This window comes from Bombus bifarius, unplaced genomic scaffold (genome assembly GCF_011952205.1).
Source record: "Bombus bifarius isolate JDL3187 unplaced genomic scaffold, Bbif_JDL3187 scf7180000008239, whole genome shotgun sequence".
Lineage (NCBI taxonomy): Eukaryota > Metazoa > Arthropoda > Insecta > Hymenoptera > Apidae > Bombus > Bombus bifarius.
This window is the reverse complement of record NW_022884533.1, coordinates 1,097,037-1,117,622: the sequence shown is the minus strand read 5'-3', so window position 1 is coordinate 1,117,622 and position 20,586 is coordinate 1,097,037. Positions and strand designations below refer to the sequence as shown.

The window sequence follows — 20,586 nt, the reverse complement described above, 5'->3', positions numbered from 1 at the left end:
CTATAGAATTTCCTCGCAGTCTAGCGACTATCAGTTTCATCGAAACTTTTCTGCGAAATTAGTCACGGTCCGTGGCAAAGAACTTTACCGAATGTATACCACGTTATCGTTTGCCAAACTTCCTTCGGTTTCCATCGACACAGGCATGCAACTCCTATGAAAGAGCCGTTCCACGTTCTTTTAAGTAGTAACCCATATTCACGCCGAGTAAACACGGTGCTTTTGGTTTTAATAGGACTCTCGTTACGAAAGAATCTTGGAAGTATAAATATGTAAATATAGTTGGAGCAGCGACGCTTAAAAATTCGCGAAATTTAACCGAGTCTCATAAATATATATATATATAATTGATATCTTCTTTCAATCTAGTAATTAAGAATTTCTCGTATCTCGTTCCGTGTTCTAATCAACAATTATTGATTCGTTGTCCTTAATGAATTTTACCTGTATAAATCGGCGTCTATGTATTTTTATGAATTTAATACGTGATACTTTCGTATTAACGCGTTTACTCTAAATGCGTTATTTTTCCCCGTAAATAAATAAATACACGAATAAATAAATAGGTAAAGAAATAATTGAAACTTTCGGTCGAATAGGCTGGTACCATAGACTGAGCAGACAACAGCTTGGAAACTTACAACGGTGAAGCGGACGGTACAGGACATGAAATTCGTTTAAAAACTCAACTTTCCCTGTAGCGTTTGTTAAGCGCTCGCGCAATTATGTTTCGTACAGCAGAGCTTTGAAGTGTTGTGATTAATTTATCGCATAAACGTTGTTCATGGCTGACCGAGGATCTCGCCTTACTCGTAAGAGGGTACGACGTGCTCGTGCTGGTTAATCGAGCTCGATATCACTTTGCGACCATGCAAACGATGCGTACACGCTGTTTATATATGTATGCGTATACACGTACGCACATACACGGCTATACGATACGTGGCTCGTGCAGATAATGTTACGGTCAATATTTCACCACAAAACTTACTCGAGCCTGCATAATCTAATTTTTAATCCATAGTCGTATAAAAAGAAGAAAACGAACTATTTAACGTCGTTTACTTAACCACCACGCTGTACGATTGTACAGAGCCGATCTGCCGTGTCTTCTCTCTTTCCAAGGATATACGAGTATCGTAGATCGTAGAACAAGATCCGTATAAAGTGCCTATACACTATGGATGCGCGAGTGTCCTTGCCTCGAGTTATCGTACGAAGGCAAATTCACGGATTTCTCCGATTCGAATTTTTACCTATACGTATATCTATAGAAAAACTATGGAAGTGGAATGTTAGGACGCTTAAAAAAATGGGCCATTACAAGCAAGCAATTACATAAAGGCTAGGTAACTGGATGCAGCGCAGCCTGCATTTACAGGGAAATAATAACTGGCCGAAGCAGGAAAAGCATCTGTCCGCTTCTATCTTCTTAATAAAATGGAAAAGAACGTGAAGCTTCCCTTTGCGTTTCTCTGAATAATAGCAACGGCACACGGCACGTCTAGCCGACGAGTCCGACAGACTCGATATCATCTAAACGAAATGCAATGCACACAAAGGGATTAAAAATGCTTTCAACGTCAAGGACGTCGTTGAATGCTGTCGACAATATGACGATTTTAGAAAACATAAATCTACGTATACGACATTCGTACGTGACACATTCTCATCGCAACGGTCAGAAGCGGATGAGTCCGGTAATGCACGAGACGCGTGCTTGATATCGTTGGTAGAAACGAGCAACAAATTGAACCTTCCTCTCGAAATTCTCCTACAGATTTTCCTGTGTAACGTGTGGCAAAAAGGAACGTAATATTTGTCGCGAGTACTGGCTAATTCAGATGAATTTACATGTCCGCTACGTCGACCGAAAACCGATAATGTCTGTGGTTAACGAATTCAGATACAGTTTTACCACCAACCTCCAGCCAACCTCGAAAAGGCAATAACGTCATTATGAGCAACGGCGAGGAAATGGTCCGTAAATGCTCAGATATCTTCTACCGTCTTTCCCATTCTTTCCCTTCTTTTTCCTTAACCACGCCGAGATCGTCGAGACAGACTTGTTCTCGTTTCAATGGACTACAACGCGTCCTACCGCGAGATAATGATCGTCTTCCCTTTTACGCTTCGTCGTTTGTTCAGCAACCCCAATTCTATCCGCGCTCGTCCTTTCCTTCGTCCGATATTTCGGATAAGTTACGCTTATCGATGGATCTTTATCCGTTTAAACATTACGTTTTACGACGTACGCGTACTCTCGAATCCCAGACGCGAATAAAACTACAACTGGCAATCTTACCACAGAGTTATCGCATCGATGAATTATACAATATCCAAGATACCGCGAACTTGCTTGAATCGCGTGTTCTCTCCATTTTCATTTTATTTCGTCGAAACGATCGATCGTTCATTCGCAAGAACATCGCGATTCGCTAAATAAACCTACAGGCAAAAACAATGGAGAAAAATATCGTTCGAACGTAGAAAGTATCCGAGAGTGCGATAAATTCGATCTATGAGATTGGTTTCGGTACGGCTGCAATAATAATCTGAGGTGTCGCGTGAAATGCGCTCGCAGATCGCTAAAGTAAATCACGCTGGTTAATTGAGTTGCACGTTATACAAATCGATGTAACGTACATTGGGTTCTATCTGACTTGGCTATCGGTAGGCACGTTGGATACCAAGCGGATAAAATATGCGCAACTGCACGCGTTCCATAATGTCGAACGAAATTTTTCCCTGCAAACGATGAAATAAATATACGCGGTGCAATGAATTATTCTCATCTACGTTAAATAACGTTCCACGAGCGGAAAAGTTTCAAACGTGTAAAAATTTCACCGTTTTCTCCTCTTCGCGGTTTTTATATCCATGCTTATTTTTCCTCTTTCGTATATCTCCATTCGTGTTCCATGTGATCGGTTTCGTTAGTACGGATTACATGCTCACAGAGTTCGTGTTCGTTCTATTGTCCCTATTTAAAACTACGAAACGATAGCGAAAGGATTTTACCGAGGAAGCTTACGAACCGCGAAACCTAAGTTGGAGTTTTACGATGCGTGCGTGCTTGTGCCAGCGGTTTTTAAATGAAAGCACGGTAATGTAAATATAAAGGACCTAAACTAATTTGTTCGTCTCCCTCTATTCCCCTCGTCACGACCTCTTACGTTCGAGCAACGATATTCCATGAATACTGAGTACCTGAGCTTCCACGTCAAGTACCGGAGCATATGCATCGACTTAAATTCACGGAGGCATGCATATTCGCGACCAAAGTGTACGCGCAGCTCTTTTCTTAAACGGTTTCCAACGAGACTTTCGGATCTTGCGATAGATTGAATGGTCGTGAAAATTGATTTATAACTTTCCCAAAGGCTGCAGCGAATCAAAAGGTTAATAGATTTATATAAATTATATGGTCTGATAGGATTATCTGTTTACGAGGAAAGTAAAACCCAAGCCGAATAGAAGTACGGTACGATAGGAGAGAACGTGGCGTTTAACGGGTAATACGCAGGTAAAAATAGAGGAGGAAGTAGCGGAAAAAGAACAGGTAAGAGTATTCCATGTCAAAGAACGAAAATCAAATTCTTTCAAACTGCATTTTCTCGGATTAACGTCGCCGACCAGCTACGTTTCATATACATCTATAAAAGGCAAGATAGTCTTGATTCCCAACGCGAGGAAATTGAGTCAAAGTAACTCAATTACCTGCCACTTTAAGATAATAACGAGAGGATGGTACGAGTAATTAGTATCGAAGCGTTCATGAGCTGTTGGATCTCGAATCTGAAGAGCGTTCGATCGAAAGGAAAGAGATTTCGAGTACAATCGCTCCTTTATTTTCTTTCGCCATTAACAAGAGGAACTCTTTCAATTATGACGGCGCTTCGGAATTGAAAAGCGCTGATTTTACTTACAAACGGAGAAGACAAATCGTTCTGCGAAAACAACGGTTTTCAAGGCACTGCAGGATTAGGATACGCAAACTTAATGACTGCAAATAAGGAATCACTGATATTTACTTCGTTATTAGCTGTCCAAACTCTTTTAAGCGCGCCACTCCGATGACTGTTCGTGGTTCTATTTAACATTTTCCTCCTTTCTCTCTTACCTTTCCTTTCGCTACCTTATTCCACTTTATCTTATTCTATTGTATCATCGAATGGCATTAGCAAAATTATTATCATTATTTCGCTCTTACACTTTGTTTCTATTATTATGCTACCTTGCGCGTTTAGTCAGCTCCTCGTTTAATCTTGCTCGTGTAATATTGTTTCGCTTGCGTGACTGCTACTCGTAAACCTTCGGATCAAAGGATCCGTCCCGTACTCGATCTAAGTAAATAAATTGAACGATAATTATGATATCGAGATGTTAACGCGATCCACGCGATCGTACACGAGTTTTTGCTATCGAGGCAGCTGCCAGTTTACAAGGTTACCGATCACGTTCGACTCTTAGAAGCAACTCGAGCCGCTGTCACGCGTAATCGACTCGTTGCCATTTACAAACGTACATAGTAAACCAGGTTGGGTATAACACGACGATTGCAATGTTCGGAAGAATCCACGATGAGGCACGGCTACCAAAACAGGTACCTGGCTATTCCTCCAACTTATGTAAGACTTCAAAATTACGATCACGACCCTAACGCATATATCTGGCGACGATACCGAATAACTTTAAACGTTCGAATCTTTTTGTTCGTGTCTCAAGATTTTTCAAACAACGCGGTTCTAGTTTCTCTCTTTGTACCAAATCCAAGATTTTTGTCCTTTTCTCCTTTATTTTCTTTTTTTCAAAGTTTCCTCTATTATCTTCTTCTGCTAACCTCGCTAGAGACACGAGACAAAGTAATAACAACGCGGAGTAGCAGCGGAAAAATTGTTCAATTAAATTCGCGGCTGGAGCTGCCTCGTTCGTATCTAACCGGGTCCACAGTCATGGCTCGAGTTGCTCAAAGTCGAAAGTTAAGAAGTTTCAACGAAGGGACCGTAGGTCGAAGCTAAGAGGGGAAATAAAAGGTAAAGTCAAAAGAAGAGGAGACTAGAGTTGGCAGAGTTCCATGGAAACGAGATAAAGCTCTTGTATCGTTTGTAGGTGTGCGCAACTGTTAATTGGCAAACAGCTGAAATACGAAAGACCACGAAACATCGTCGCAGAAGGTGCGCCGCGACGAAACGCTAGTAGAGAATGTCGAGCGAAGCACGGCTTGTAAATGCTCGTTTGAAATCAATTCTTATTATCGCGCACCATCCTCCAACCCTCGAGGTAACCTACTCGTCGGAAACGAGAACTTACGAGAAGCGTTTATAGAACTTACAAAAGAGTCGCTTCTTTGAAAGCTCGAGACGAATAGATCGATATCGATTGACTTCGTAAGATGTATCCTAAGCTACGCTTTTGCTTTACTTGCCTCGAAAGGCCACTTAAAACGATATAGAAATTCGGCCGAATTCGAAAACTTGACGGCCGTAGTTGGCGCATAACGAGCAGACTTTTAACGGGATATGCGCTTAATAAACGGTTCTGTAACTACTTCTATTAATAAAAGTTGCCAAATGTTTTTCAACTGTCGCGAACGTTTACACCGTGATAATGTTTACGACGCAATTTGTATTCTAAATCGTGTGCCGTGATATTACGAGCAAATAAATTTATATTACATTCGCATTTACAACCGCGCGAATATAGAAATAATATGTTTGTAAAATTTTCCAAGCATCGTTACCCGTCCCTGGCGCAATACTATTATTACCTCCCCATGTCGATAATCACGACCGCAAAAGGTTGTCCTCGTTAACGTCATTTCAACACGATTAGCAAACGAGTGGCTCTTCTTTTTCTCGATTGCTCGCCACATATCTATCGTAGTTGTTATATCCACGTAACGAATGAATTCCGATCGTTTCTAATTAATCGATTACTTTGGAAAGCATCGCACGAACCGATAACGGATACGTACGTATTCAAAGGAAGAACGTAACTGTATCGATGCAGGATAAAAACTACCGTATACGTTGCTTTTCGTGCCTTCGTCAGATGCAAATGTCATTACGTTAATGTCCTCGGTGAAACGATCGTTTTACCAAAGTTTACCATCGACCGTGCTAAATTATCGATTGCTATCAATACACTGTATACACATATACATGCCGCTGCAGAATTCAGTACTTAGAAACGTACCCTCTACGAAGTACGTGTCGTGAGAAAAATGACCTGTGATTCTGTGTGAGTTTTCATCGAATTTGACGCTGCAGAGGATAAGAAAAAGCAGAGACGAAAGAACTGTGCGTTATGATAAAAATCGATCGGTACAAGTTTCAGAAACTGGCACAAGAGTTATTAATCATCGTGATTCTAAAGATCGATTCCTAAAGAGATTTAAATCGCTTCATAAATCTACGCACCATTATTCTTCCTTCGCTATCGGACCGGCATCGATTCCACGCATAAAGGTAATAGATTCCACGGTACTTTGATAAATCCGAGAATAAAATCGGGATACCACTCACTTGTACAGACTCCCTCGTCCACCTCTCGAGTGTTGGGCAGCAAATTTTTGATGACACATTGTAAGCCGTCAGCACAACTTCCGGAAAATCCAAACAGGCCACCGCACGGTTCTCCCTCGACACGAGCGCACACTTTGCAGCATCTGAAAACCATTACAGGGTATTCACTCGTACACGAAGAAGCTTGCAACAACTGCTTTGTTTGTTTGCACGACGCGTGAACAATAACGTAATAGAAATGACGAGAAACGACTTGGCGAATTTATAAAAGCGTATTAAAATAAATCGATTCTCTATGGGAGTAAGCATCGTATTGTTCGTTTCTTGGAAAACAAATTCAGACGTAATATAGCCGCGATAAGTAAACGAGCTTCAACTTGTTTTATATCAACGGTCCAAAGATAACGCTTACGTTTTATGAAAATCAAGAATGCTCGGGTTCAGAGGGGGGGAAGAAATACGAAGCGAGGGTGAAAGAAATGGGAAAAGGGAGGGAAAAAATAATGGGAAAGAACCGGTTGCGCCTTGTACAGAAAATTTCCGAGTACGAGGAGCAATTTTATTACTTGGTCTCATTGTTGGATCGAGGGCAATCAATTCTTTTATATTGCGTTCTCTCCATCCTCTCCACGAAACAATTTTCCTTGCCGTCACGCGTTTTATAACCGGTATAATACAACACAAGATTCGTCTACATCCGGTTTACCTCGCAATGAAGTATTTACTACTGTGACACAAAAACTTGATGAAAAATACTTTCCGCTCGGAATCTCTACTATCGTTATCGTATAATTTCGGAAAGTCCGAATGATTTTTCTGTACCGAGCCGCGATATATTTTAATAACGTAAACGAACGAATAAAAGGAATGAGTACAAGGGAAGAAAAATTTGCCATGTAGATGGTTATCAACGTGTGTACGTTTAACAAGATGATTCAACGTTGAAACGATAACTCGCGTGTTCGTTAGGATAACACGCAGGTATAATTGTATCGTGGAACGAGCTTTTTCAAATCGAAACTCACGAATGCCGTAGAAACATGCACAACGGTACATCATACGGTAACGCGCAAAGCTTAGAACGCGTTTCCCCGATTTCGTAAATGCCTTTGCACGAACTACGATTAAAGGTCGGATTATATTATCCGCGCAAACACGAGATGGATGTATCAATTCAGCACCGATCAGACAAATATTTTTTTATATTTTGTATTTCAGTAGAAATATTTATACGTATCGTATGATATCGGCACAGACGCGTATCGGTCCAACCGTCCGGCATTTTCGCGTAATATATTGGGTCGCTCGGGAAGTTCGTTCCGATTTTTAAGCACTTTGGTCGACGTAAAGAATCGCGTGGGAAAGTTCTCCGCCGAAAAACCTGAGAGCTTCTGAGAGAGGATGGAATATTCGAGTTGAGATGGAAAATGGAGAAAGGTTGTGGAACAAAATGCCACCTATATAATTCAATAAATGTATATCGAATCGAGTGTAAATCGGAACGAACTTACTTTGTCGGATACGGAACGCGTCGATGCTGACAGTGTGCGTCGTATGTTCGAACGTAACAGTAACAGCAACAGGCGCTAATGATGGATTCTGAAAAACTTATTGAACTTGGAGATTATATTTTTTTACGCGATCAACAAGATAGAAATGGCGACGATAATGAAGAAAAAGGAGCAGCATGGGTTAAAATTGGAAGGAAACTGGAAGAATCCGGTAAATGTAATACGTACTTATATGATACATATGTACATACTTCAATGAAAAAACATTTTTGCTCGGTATTATTGGATTGGCAATTAAGCGATTGCGGATTTTGTCAATACCACCTAATGACGAAATCCGCAATCACTTACTTGCCAACCCAATATAGACCTTTACGAATCGCTTTGTGTTGACTGACTGATTGAATGTCGTCGTTCGACAAACGTACGTACAATACGAATACTAGCATCCGTGTGTGTGCGTTCCGCGTCGAATACGATTAAATAATAAATCGACCTTAAAGGTGAACTTACATACTCCCGACGAACATTCTTGCGAGTAGTAAGATAGGTCTGTTCGTATACGTATAGCGTAGCGGATCCGTTCCGACACGTTACGTACGGAACGGCGCTGGCACGACAGAACATCGAAACATGTGTTTCAGACGAGACCGTTCACACTATCCGTCACCGAACGGAAGACGTGCGACGTTACCGTTTCTGTATGGTACAAAGTATAAATCTATCTTAAAGTGTCTGTTGCATCGCGCGAACGTGGTTAAATCGTTCGAGCCATTCGAACAAGGAAACCGCGTGATTCGTCATCGGATGGTAACGCGAAAAAACGTTGCTATTGTACGATTCCCGTTTACCGCAGGCCATTAACTATCGATAATTAGTCATTTGCAGAAGAGATTTTTCTAGTATAACCAACGAAATAAAACGCAACTTGATCGTCGTATCGCTATCACGGAGCAATTTACCAATACGAGAGACTACGAATATGAACAGAAATACGGCGAATTTCATTTTCGAAAGAAAGACTCGAGGATCGTGAACTGTTTACCCTGTGCAAAATCTAGAGCGCAGATCCTTCGCCTTAAAATATCTCGTTTACCGGAATGTTACCCTTCCGTTTACGTCTTCGAGCTCGATTTTAACCATCGCATCGCGTCCCATCCCGTCCCAGTAATTCCCTTTACCTAAAGGACTCACCGAGAATTCCTCGTCGTGATAAACGTTAGCTACGCGTATCGAATTCAAAACGACCTCACAGCCCTTGCAGATGGAGAAGATCCGTCGCGAATTCAATCTTCGCATTTTCAATTTGACAAACGAGGGCTGCATCGTTAACCCATGGAAGGTCTTACTCAAGGAAAAGGAAGAATTTCAATCGGATGTTGTTTGCGTTCGAATTTCCACGGGACAATTATTATAGATTAATGAATATTATAAATCGTAGTGTTGATCGATTTATTGTTTACCGCTGCGTGGGGAAAAAATACGGTGTTATGGGGGAAAAACGATCGATTCGCTGGTCGATCGAACGTGCAAGCAAAAAACGGCATGAAATTTCAATGACTGACGCTTTTGTTCACTCCTAGTTTGAATATTCAAGCTTCGCTTTATCAAACGCTATTTTTCATCAGTGCGCCGCTAATACCGGAATAAAATTCACCTGACAAAGAACGCTGCGTAACAAAGAGCAGAACTTTTTCCTCTTCGTTGAAAAAGGAACCGGAATCTCTGTTTTACTAGGGATTTTAATTGCACGGGATCTCTCGATGAATACGACAGACGCGCGAAAATGTCGAATGTTGTTTACAGGAAGAGGAGAAAAAGCTAAATATTGGTTTTTGGTTGGCGGATGTGATTAACGATGCCTGTAACATGTTTCCTATGTGTAAGTCGTGGCTGTTGAAAGAAAATTGTTGGCTGACGAGTGGAGCGAGTCGAAAGTTTAACCGATCGGAAGAGCGCGAAGAACGCGGAAAGAACCGTTCGTATGCGCGACAACCTTCAGAGCAGTGGCAAGTTACAGAAACGAAACGATCGTGCACTTTCTCGTGACAGACGTTAATTCGAAGAATAAACCAGCGCCAGGGATGTAGACACGATTCCGAAGAAGCTCGATTGCCGTATAATAATTTTATGATCGTAAAATCGGGCGAGTATTAAGGTTTGGATATTCGGGCGAATAGTGTGGAACGGGCGAATCTTTGGTAAGTGCCGACGCGTTCTACGTAGCTCTGAATACCGATGACTTACAACTGTCGCTATACCACGGAGATTATTTACAATGCTACGTACAATATCCGTATCTTACGCGCTATAACGTACGCTTATTAAAATCGCGTGAATCGTTGAGAATTCCGGAAGAGTTAGTTACCTGAGAATTAGCGAGGAAAAGAAACTGGCGCGTGGCTTACCTGCAGGGATCCCAAGTGAGGCCTCCGGGGCAGTCGTCGTCGGTGAGAATGTCACACTCGAAGGGCGAACATACGCAGGAGAGAGCTCTCGCGACCGCGAGCGAGAATACCACGATGCCCCCCAGCAACAGCAACGAGGCCCTCATTTTTCCTCCTCCTCCGCCGCTTTCTTCTTCGTTCTTTATCTCGTCCCTGTTTGTCCTGGCAGCCACGCACGATCACGGACTCGACCAGAAAACGTCGTCCCTCGAATCGCGAGATCAGTTCATCGCGAAACGATTCGCCAGGACGTACATCTCAGCTCCGGTTCGTCAACCGCACACCTAGACACATGTTCTATCGTTGTCTCGCCACGAACAAACTTTGTGTTTTACGCGAGGATCGAGTTACCGATTCCAACGCAGAGCCCCACCCCCCCCCCCTCTCCCTGTCTCTTACAGTGTAGAAAACACGTTTCGTCTTTGTCACGGACTTTTTCGAATTAGCGTTAAATAAAAACACTCCGGTCCAGCCTCGTCGTTCTAACGATAAACACGCGCTTTTCAACTACGCATTACGCTCGAAATACGAAAACTGAGAAACAATCATGCCGGCGTACCTTTAGATTGGCGCGCGATTCCAAACTCTGGAAATATTTACATTACAATTCGGGATCGTTTATCGTCGCGTCGATTAACGCGCTAAATTTCCGTTTGGTTGAAGGCAAACAGAAATTTGATCTTAATCAGTCATCAAAATAATAAACAGAAACGCAAAATAATGGAGATAGAAATTCTCGCAATCAGGGTTATTCGCGCTATCGTTTATTGGCCAGGTACGCCGGCGTCGCTAATCACGTTCAGCTATTTTCCCACTCGTAACCGAAAGATTTTCTGCCCGGTAATCGAGTAATATCGAAGGCATTCTCGAAAGAAAAAACCCATAGATTTGGCGAATCGAGCTGACGTAACGGGCAAACACGAAATTAATTTCAGATCGCCGCACCGCAATCCAAACGATTGCGAGCAAGCCCGATCACCTTGCGTTGCGATCACGCAATTAAATTACGAGAGTAAGAGGCCACCGAGCAAGAGCTCGGAGAACCGCAGTGCCGCATACGCGGTGCAACATTCTGGAATTTCGGGAAGTCCTATTAAACGCGAAAATACTTTTAACGCGCACCATGTACATGCTACGTACGCGTCAGAGAATACTGTACGTACTCGAGGTTGTATTTCCCGACGGATGCATCCACGGTAACAAGAATCGCGACGTACATACATTATGGAAACAAACACGTCCGGGAGCAGCTCGAAATGAAATATTCGCCGACTTGTTCGTAGCCCCCTGAACCTGTTCGCTGTTGTTACGTTCCCCAATGATTTCACGCTTTACGTTTATAAGATACTTTCGAATATCGCGGATGAAACATCGAGCTAAACGATCGGTATCAAAATCATCGTACGAGCTTTCCGTCAATGCTCGAATGAAACTTCACTTTCGTCAAGAAAAATTCTGTAAGAAAGGGCTTCTGGGAATATAAAGTACGAAGAAACGAAACAATTTACAAGATGTCGCGTACTGTAGCTTATTAATCGTATAAAATACGCAAAATATGGAGAAGGGCAAATCGGTCGTCGAACAAACGGATCGCGAAAACGCGTGTCCCGTGTGTTTCATCGATTCGAAAAGTAACCGATTGTCGAAAAAATAGAGATATTTACAAGAATGATGCGTAGCAGGTCGCATAGTAATCCCGATAAATGTACAGTTTCCTCCGTTGATGCACTCACGCTGGCAGCAACAACATCGTGCACAACCGAACAAAACGTAATTTTCCGTCGACAACGTAACACCCGATTCGCTCTGTGTTCAAGACGAACGTGCACTGACGAACAATCGGTGTCTACGACGCGGCGTCGGCCGTTTCGACGTCTCGCGTCGGCGCTCTAACGCCACTTCTTTCCTTGCGAACCACTTCTTCACCTGCTACTGTTCTATCGAAACGATCTCGTTTCGTTTCTTCTACAGCAGCTGTCATGACACCTACGCACTTTTTTTCATGTTATTTTTATTTTCATGTAAATTTCTGATTTCGCGTTAACGATAACCGATTCGACATTTGTTACTTACCATAAACCTCAAACGTATCGGCAGGTCGGTATTGCCCCGAAAAGCTCATTGTTTGTAGCGGACAAAATTACCAGCTTCTTTTGATGGATAACAAGCTTGTATAAGAAGAAAAAATATATGATCCGCCGTCGACCAGTAACCAGCGTGATAAGCCAGTTGCCAACTTTCTTATACCTAGTTACAGGTATTAACTGTAACAAATGCATCCGACATCTATCTCTGTAACAGTGCTCTTTTCTTTCTATCTCGCTCTCTTGAGACTGATTTTTCTTTCGCACGTCTTACAAACCCAATCTTTATTCCTAATGTCTATTGGGTACCAACTCCTGCCGCTCGTATCTTTACGAACTACGAATCTTCGTTGTGTTTAGAATAACATATGCATATTTTACTGTAATCTAGTCAGTTACTGTAATGTGAGAAATATCATGATTTACACGCAAAACAGACGATTTTAACTCGGTACGTAATGGCGACTACGACAAGAATATTGCGTACGGTTCTAACAGAAATGATTCCTTCGATCTTATTCATTTTTGCCTGGGACGAAAATTGACGTTCACACAATAGCACAGTGTACTACTTATTCATCCGTGAAAATTAATTAAAACGAGCGATACCACTACAAGATAATTCTTGAACATCACTCAACACCCCCTAAAATTATGCTAAAATAAATATTATCAGGTATACTTGCTTCTTGATACTAGCAACATTAATTTCTGTACAAAAATTACAAACTTTCCAGAAAGAATCACTTTCATTCGACTAACGAGAAGCCATAATTGTAACTACGCGCCACTTCTTGGCGGGAAATCTATGACAGTGCGACCAACATAAACTAACCTAAAATCCCTAGTACATCATCGTTTCAGGAATATACAAATCTATCGTCCAATTAACCGAAAACTCGTACGTTGGTATCAGACGAAAGACTTTATATGCCGATTGAGGTTAGGTCTCGGTCGTTGTTTATAATAGTAGTTTTAAAGACATGTTAGTAAAATAGGAATAAATAGGATGTTTAAATGGTATATTTAGTTAAATTTCGTATACCTTAAGTATCTTATAAGAAATTTTTAACACATTTTACATGTTTTACATAAACGAATGTATTGAAGATGGAAGTACCTACCGTAGGAAGTTTACCGTAAGTAAATAATATTTGAAATTTTATTTAATTAATGAAATCTTTGCTATTTCTATTGCTTCATAAAAATGAATCTTTTTCATATTATCACTGTCGCGAATGACGAATTCATGTTATATGGAATATAAGTTATTGCAAGGAATTATGGTTTTTAATATCGGATACGGTGTGCCGGTGTGAAAAACAATTAGTAGAAGATGAAATTAAAAAGGAAACTAAACTGCTTAAAGAAGGGCTATTATTTTTTAAGCCATATACCGAAGCATCGCTTCAAAACATTCCCAAAAATGATCCATCCCCTAGAATGTACGAATTAATTAGTAAACTGGCTCCACTTCTCGTATGTATTACAAATAAATTTTTGCATCTAATTTTTCTTTCCTTAATTATCGTGAAAAATGATCGATTCATTCTGTTTTCTTTTTTTCTTTTTCTAGAATTTAGACGCCATAATTACATGGGATTTAGTATGTAATTTTATAAAATACGAGTATCGAAATTGCGCGGAAACTTTCGCATCGCAACTTATAGATTTTACATCGATGAAAGCATTGATCGACGATATTTGGGAATTTTATTACTCTGAAAGAATGACCGTGATAAAGTGCCTTAAACTTATGGTCGAATACAAAGATAAAGGGCATCGTTATCAAAAAGAATTTGCAAAGTTTTTCGATGATGTCCTATTTGGAGTGCTATTAGAATCTATTCGAAAACAGATAGAAGCGTTAAAAACAGTAAACCCGCCGATACGATCGCAGCTGTGTACAGAAGAGTACCTACACAGATTATACAACAGTAGCCTTATAGAAATGCGGGAATTACTGCATATATTAACGGTCATCATTCACGATATTCATATCGCCGAGACCGAATTTATGAAATTTTATGAAAGCATCGGAGTAAGCATTGCCCAAAGTTTACATATCTTGGTATATTTTGTGGATAGTATCTCATATCTAATAATCTGATAATTTTACATTTACAGGGAGAACCAAGACGATTAGCAAGTACAAAAAGTCACGAAGATAAAAAAGCAATTGCCAGAAAAATTAAAGAAATACAGTATAGTCAAGCAGCTTTATTTTTAGTAACATTAGATGTCAGAAAACAGTATGTTTTTTTTTATACTTTTACCTAGAATGAACTATAATTTTTATGTTAAAAATATTTCTTCTTTATAGTCCCAACATGGAAGAGTGGATACAGAGCGTAAGAAAGAGTATGCAAGAAACTTTTGAACAAAAATGCATTCGCGACAATTCTCCTCAAGATAGTCCACTATTCTTATCCTGGATGTTAGCAAATTATGCCATTGATCCTGAAAATATTGATACGATGAATCGATTTAGACCATTCGGTATTAAAGCTATACAACTGAATGTTTTTCATTATTTACAAGATTTAATGAATAGCGAAATGATTTGTGAAAAAACCCATTATGCTGAAATTGTACGGAGCAGTGTATATAATCTTCTTACTTTGGTATGTGCTTTCGTTGACGAAGATAAATTGAACGCGCTAAATGATATTTTCAATGCTGTAGCTGCTACAATTCAATTTAGTGAAACTGCGGCCCGATTTTGGGAAGAGCGTAACGATGGTTTGTGGCTGATTTATAAATTCGCAGCTGAACAGTTTCCATACGAGTTTGAACCGTTAACGAACATTGCAATCGGATTGGCGAGCGCGTCAGAATTAAGTGCCGAAAGAATCGCAATGGAACTGGATAATCTTCAATCGTTAACATTGGAGATACCACGACAACGAGACCATAATAAACCGTTGAGACCATACGAACAAGAATGTACAATTCACAAAAACTCGTATACGATATTAGAAGGTTGTCCTCGTGAAAATATACGTATATTGTCAAGTGAACGGGAAGTAGTGATATTTCGTCAAAAGGCAAGCTATTGGGACGCTTTACATCACAAGATAGAACAACTTTTTTCTCAAGCAGGTGGCAGAATTACAGGAACTAATGAAATGAATAAGAATTTGCCCGAACACGTCTCACAGGGCTTAAAATTGTTAAAAACATTAGCCAAACGTACATGGATACGACAAAGTATGGTCATTCCAGCAGAACTAAGTTTTGAAATTATAAACAGATTTTCTTATCCAGTATTACCTGAAGAGAAAATGTACATATACAAAATAGTTGCAGCTTGCATCGGTATTTCATCCGAACTCGTGTTGGAGTATCCGGAAGAAATATTGTCGCGAATGCGAGCTGGTGTTTATCCAAGATTCAATAATCGGTATCAAAAAACATTAGATTTTGCAGAAGCGGTTTCTTTCGATGGTGGTATAATTGCGTCGTGGTTATCTGCTATAGAAACGATTGCACACTCGTATCCAATTCTAAACGCATATCTAGATATTTTATCGAAATATTTAATCCGAAAGTATAACGAGGAAGCTCTATATACAATAGAAATACCTGGTATGGTATTTCTATTGCAAGGTGTTTTACCGAAATTAGATTCTTGGTATTTCGATTTGGACGCGGAAAGAACCGACTTATGGTTAAAAAGTATGTTTTGCCTTCATAGAGCGCTCGAATCTAGTCTACCAAAGGAGGATATACGTAATGAATTACAACTTGTTGTCGCGTATAGTTTACTGTATTTAGAACCACGACACGCATTATTAAAACTGATTCGTACTGGCGAACGTACTTTGCATAATAAAATGATGGCGGAAACAGATTGGATTCGAGGAAAGGGATTCAAAGCGATGAAAAGCGTACAATTAGCCTTGTCCGTGGTAAATAGATTACTAATATTTCGAAAATCATTGGGTCTTGAAATAAGAGATAGGTCACCGTTAGAGGCTGCCTTATATTCTTCACCTCGTGTACCAAACGGTCTCTTAATAGTGCCTACAATTGTGAATTATCTGTATGTCTGGTTTAGTCCGCCTTTGCAAGCGATGGCTGTTAGACTGTTGAAAAAATTTGCCGAAGGATCATCTATGTCGCTTCTAGTTTGTATGGGTATGGACGGTACCGCTATACGAGAGACCTTTGCCTCTCGTAGAGGGCTTATGTCGCCAACCTGTGTCGCGGATGTTAAAGTCGCTATTCTTGAACTGGTTGCTGTGTGCCTAGAAAAGCAACCCGGCCTGACGGAAGCTCTATTTAATATCGTACATCCAGCAGAATGCAAACGAATATTTCCTCGATCGGTGGAAGAATTTTTTACAGAAGGATGCAGACAATTTCTAGTTAAATACCTAAATCGAATCTATGAAAAAGATAACATCGTGTGTGACAAATTGTATAACAGCACGATGACGTTATTACGAGCAATGTGGTATCATAGAAACGAGATTCTTGTTAACTTTTTTCGAAAGCGGGAGAACTTTTGGACTCAGTTATTTGCTCCGCTTTTTAGAGAAATAGTACCAGGTGTGAAAGGTTATTCTCATCTGCTGGATATAATTACTTTAGAGCTATTCAAAAGTACCACGTTGGAAGACGATTTTAACACGAACCTGAAGAAACTTTTAGATAAATCAACGGATTATTGGAAGAAACTGACGATATATATACTGGACGATGTACACGCCGATAGCGAAGAGTCAAACAGAAATGAGAAGCGAGATAGTAATGTTACGGATTCCTTGTATGAAACTAATTTGGAATCTTGGTATAATTTTATCGTCACGTTAACCGACGAAAGAATAGCAAAGAATTATCCTATTAACGTATCCCAAGCGCAATTGATAACGCAACGTTCTTTAGAATCGTTATTGGAACGAATCAAACAATCTTATAATGTTTCTAGCCAAAAAATTACAATGTTACTGGCGTCTTTAACGCTTCGATGTATCACTTCTTGGAAACAGATGTGCGTCGATGATTCTAGAATTTTCAAATCGGGATTGACCCAGCTAATGCAAGAAATCGGCCAAGCTTATCGCAGTTATGGAAAGTCTTTGCGTCAAACGCTGATTTCTCTACTTCTCGGATGCGTGCAATGTGTGAAAAGCACTTTGCGCGAAGACGTGACGAGTCTCGAATATCTTTTATCGCATTCCTGTATAATCGCTGCCAGCGAGTTAGAGGAGTTGAAGGAAGCCGCTACTGAATTGGAGAAACGAAAACAGCAACAGTACTCGGTTGAACGAAAAGGTATTGACAAAACAGTCACCATCGATAGCGTGATCGCGCAAAAGAATGCCGATGAAAGAAATGCGGAAACCGTTCGCGGGATTCGGGAAAGTTTACCAGCAACACTGGCTGTTTGCATGGTTACCCAATTATTACGCTCCTACGTGGAACGAAGTTCTACTGTGAAGCATCAACGAAAGTCTAGCTGCGTGCAACTTCGACAAATGATACCGGAATTGATGACATGCATCGGTATTACTTTGCAAAAGTATCCATATTTAAGGTTTAGTACGGCCGCTCTTAATTTGCTCAATTTAATCATTCGTTCGCCGTATACTCTACATCCCGTCAATGAGAATGATATTGCAAAACTATGGTTGAGCCTAATTCCTCCCAGCGACATTGGAAACAGTATGTTGGACTCGTTGTACAACGATTGCCCGAATGGAAAGTGGCGATGCCAGGATTGGTGGCCGCTCTATACGCTCGGTCTTGAATTTGTAATAGGACTCGTGACTAGAGAAACACCTACCATCTACATAAAATCTATCGTCATATTTTTTAATTCTCACGAATATCAATTAATGGTTGCATCGACCTTGTTAAGACATACAGCGGATCTTTTTGCTGCCGATCTGGTACAATCTCTCGTTGCTCTTATTCATATCGTAGCAACACAGCCGTACGTTTGGAATTCGATACAGCCAAACGTTTGCGAGACTCTGATCAAATGTATGTATTTGGCATACGATAATACCGTAAACTTGTTACTGCGACCGCGAATTCTCAAGTTCATCATCGACGGTATCAGCGTAGAAAGTGCCGAGGAATTGGAGTCTTGTGACAAAAGATCACCAAGTGGTGAATTAAAATTACTAGTTAACAAATTGATCGTCATAAACACAACTTGTGCGTTAAGCTTCGTTCACTTTTCACCAAGACTAAACACTCTCGTAGACACTATATATACGCAAGACTTTTGGTATACTCCCATGGCGGAAATGAACTTCGGACCACCTCAGATGAGCATGAGTTCCGGCCCGCGATTAACTTACGGCACGATAATCAGCTCGACACAGTTATTTACGCAAGCTTTGCATTCTCGATCTCAACCTGTGAGTACTTTGTCCGTTTCTCTCGGTGGCCAACCAGATAAATCAGATTCCGCTAAGAAGGAATGGGAACATGCCGCGCCAGAGGATCGGCGAATGCATTCGAGCAAAGATTTAAGGAGGATTATCCATGCGGCATCCGGTTCCACTTCGAGATCATCTTCCAACGTAGCGAGTGAATTTTTGGTGTACGTTAGTGGCCTAGATGTAACTGTGCCACTGTTAAGTAGCCCAAGACTTGTGCGGAGACCGTACGATCCACTTATTTGTGAAAATACTATTCTGTCAAGAGCAACGGCCCTGACAAGCGGTAGACACGTAACGAAAGGAGTGTCTGCCGGAAATGACAGCCCTGTCGTAGCGAAATATCAAAAATTTAGCGACCCTTGGTTCGAATCTATGGACGAAAATAATACGAGATTCGCTCTTGAAGTCAATCTCGTGTTAATCTTGTGTCAAGCCCTAGAAGGGGTCAGGAGTCCAAGAATCGCACTTCGAGATCGTCAGCTAATAGCGCGCGAAACGGTGACCGAATTAGGAGTTTTCTTCGATTTTCTGGAACATCGAGGTACTCCCGACGATTGGCAGGTTAAAGGATCGTTAATTAATCCCGACGCCAAAAGCGTAAGAACTATTCAACAAACTGTTGACTTCAATCAAGTTGTCTTACCCGCCAGATTAAAAGAGACAGAAAGAAAGGAACTTGTAGAAGACATATTAACTACGGGAAAATTCACAACAAATATCAGTAGTGTACAGTTTTTACCTTTGATGAGGAAATTATTGAAAACAGTGGTGGAATCGCTAGATTTAACACAGTATCCATAACAGCATCGAGATTGCGATAAATCTTTGAACTCTTTGAAAAAGGAAAGAAAACGACAGGAAAATATTCGGCATCGTACAAAAGAAGTAAAAATTTATGATTATTTATAGTATATATGGAAATTCACAATAAAGTAACGATTTTTTATTTAAGATATAATTCTACGTCTTCAGCGTGTGTAAAGGATAAAGAAATTAAGTGCAAGGATACACAAATGTGCTGTTTAAAATTTGTTTCTTATAAATAAAATATGATAGAACGACGACCAAAGTATTTAGAGTCGTCTAACATGTTGTGTATCCTTGGTGAAAATACAAAAGAAAAAAAAAAAGAAATAAGTACATTTTCATTAAATTTCATTTAATTTAACCATTTTAAAAGATTATCGAAATTTTGATTTTCATCAAACTTATAGATCGCTTTTTTTGTACACTTAGTAGTATCAGGAGCTAGACACGTGTTTAGTAGAGACGTGCGAGAACCAAAAATATCGGGTCGGGTCAGATCAGGTCTCGAAAGTATTTCGAGAATATCGGGATTTGTTAAGAATTTTCTGAATCCGAACTCACTTTGTCATTAGTATCAACAGAGCTAGTCCTAAAATGTAGTCCACATTGTCGAAATTCTCGGGAATCCCGATATTCTCGAGTCTCCAAATACTTTTGGGGCCCAACCTGACTATGGGATTCTAGCACATCCCTAGTGCTTAGACGACAACAGTATAATTATTTTCATAAATTTTGCATCCAATTTATACAATCCTGCCATTTGTAACGTTAATAACGTTTAATTAGTTTGTAAAGTACAAATACTTTAAACT

At 40.4% G+C, this 20,586-nt stretch overlaps 2 protein-coding genes across 2 annotated transcripts in view; one reads left to right on the top strand and one right to left on the bottom strand.

The window, feature by feature from the left end:
• Nucleotides 1-12,329, bottom strand: part of LOC117211488 (cysteine-rich motor neuron 1 protein-like) — a 154,968-nt gene extending 142,639 nt beyond the window's left edge. Inside the window, exons 1-3 of the mRNA XM_033455425.1 lie at nucleotides 12,150-12,329; nucleotides 10,447-10,769; nucleotides 6,528-6,670 (exon numbers count right to left, since the gene is read on the bottom strand). Coding sequence (XP_033311316.1) covers nucleotides 6,528-6,670; nucleotides 10,447-10,592 — 289 coding nt within the window. The 5' untranslated portion in view covers nucleotides 10,593-10,769; nucleotides 12,150-12,329. The remainder of the gene's footprint in view (nucleotides 1-6,527; nucleotides 6,671-10,446; nucleotides 10,770-12,149) is intronic.
• A 1,166-nt stretch (nucleotides 12,330-13,495) lies between these two features.
• LOC117211493 (nucleoporin NUP188 homolog) lies at nucleotides 13,496-20,025 on the top strand. Its single transcript, XM_033455429.1, has 5 exons — nucleotides 13,496-13,708; nucleotides 13,838-14,048; nucleotides 14,146-14,610; nucleotides 14,697-14,821; nucleotides 14,893-20,025. Exons 1-5 carry the CDS (start codon nucleotides 13,680-13,682, stop codon nucleotides 19,766-19,768), a joined length of 5,706 nt encoding a protein of 1,901 aa, XP_033311320.1. The 5' UTR covers nucleotides 13,496-13,679; the 3' UTR covers nucleotides 19,769-20,025.
• The last annotated feature ends 561 nt before the right edge of the window (nucleotides 20,026-20,586 follow it).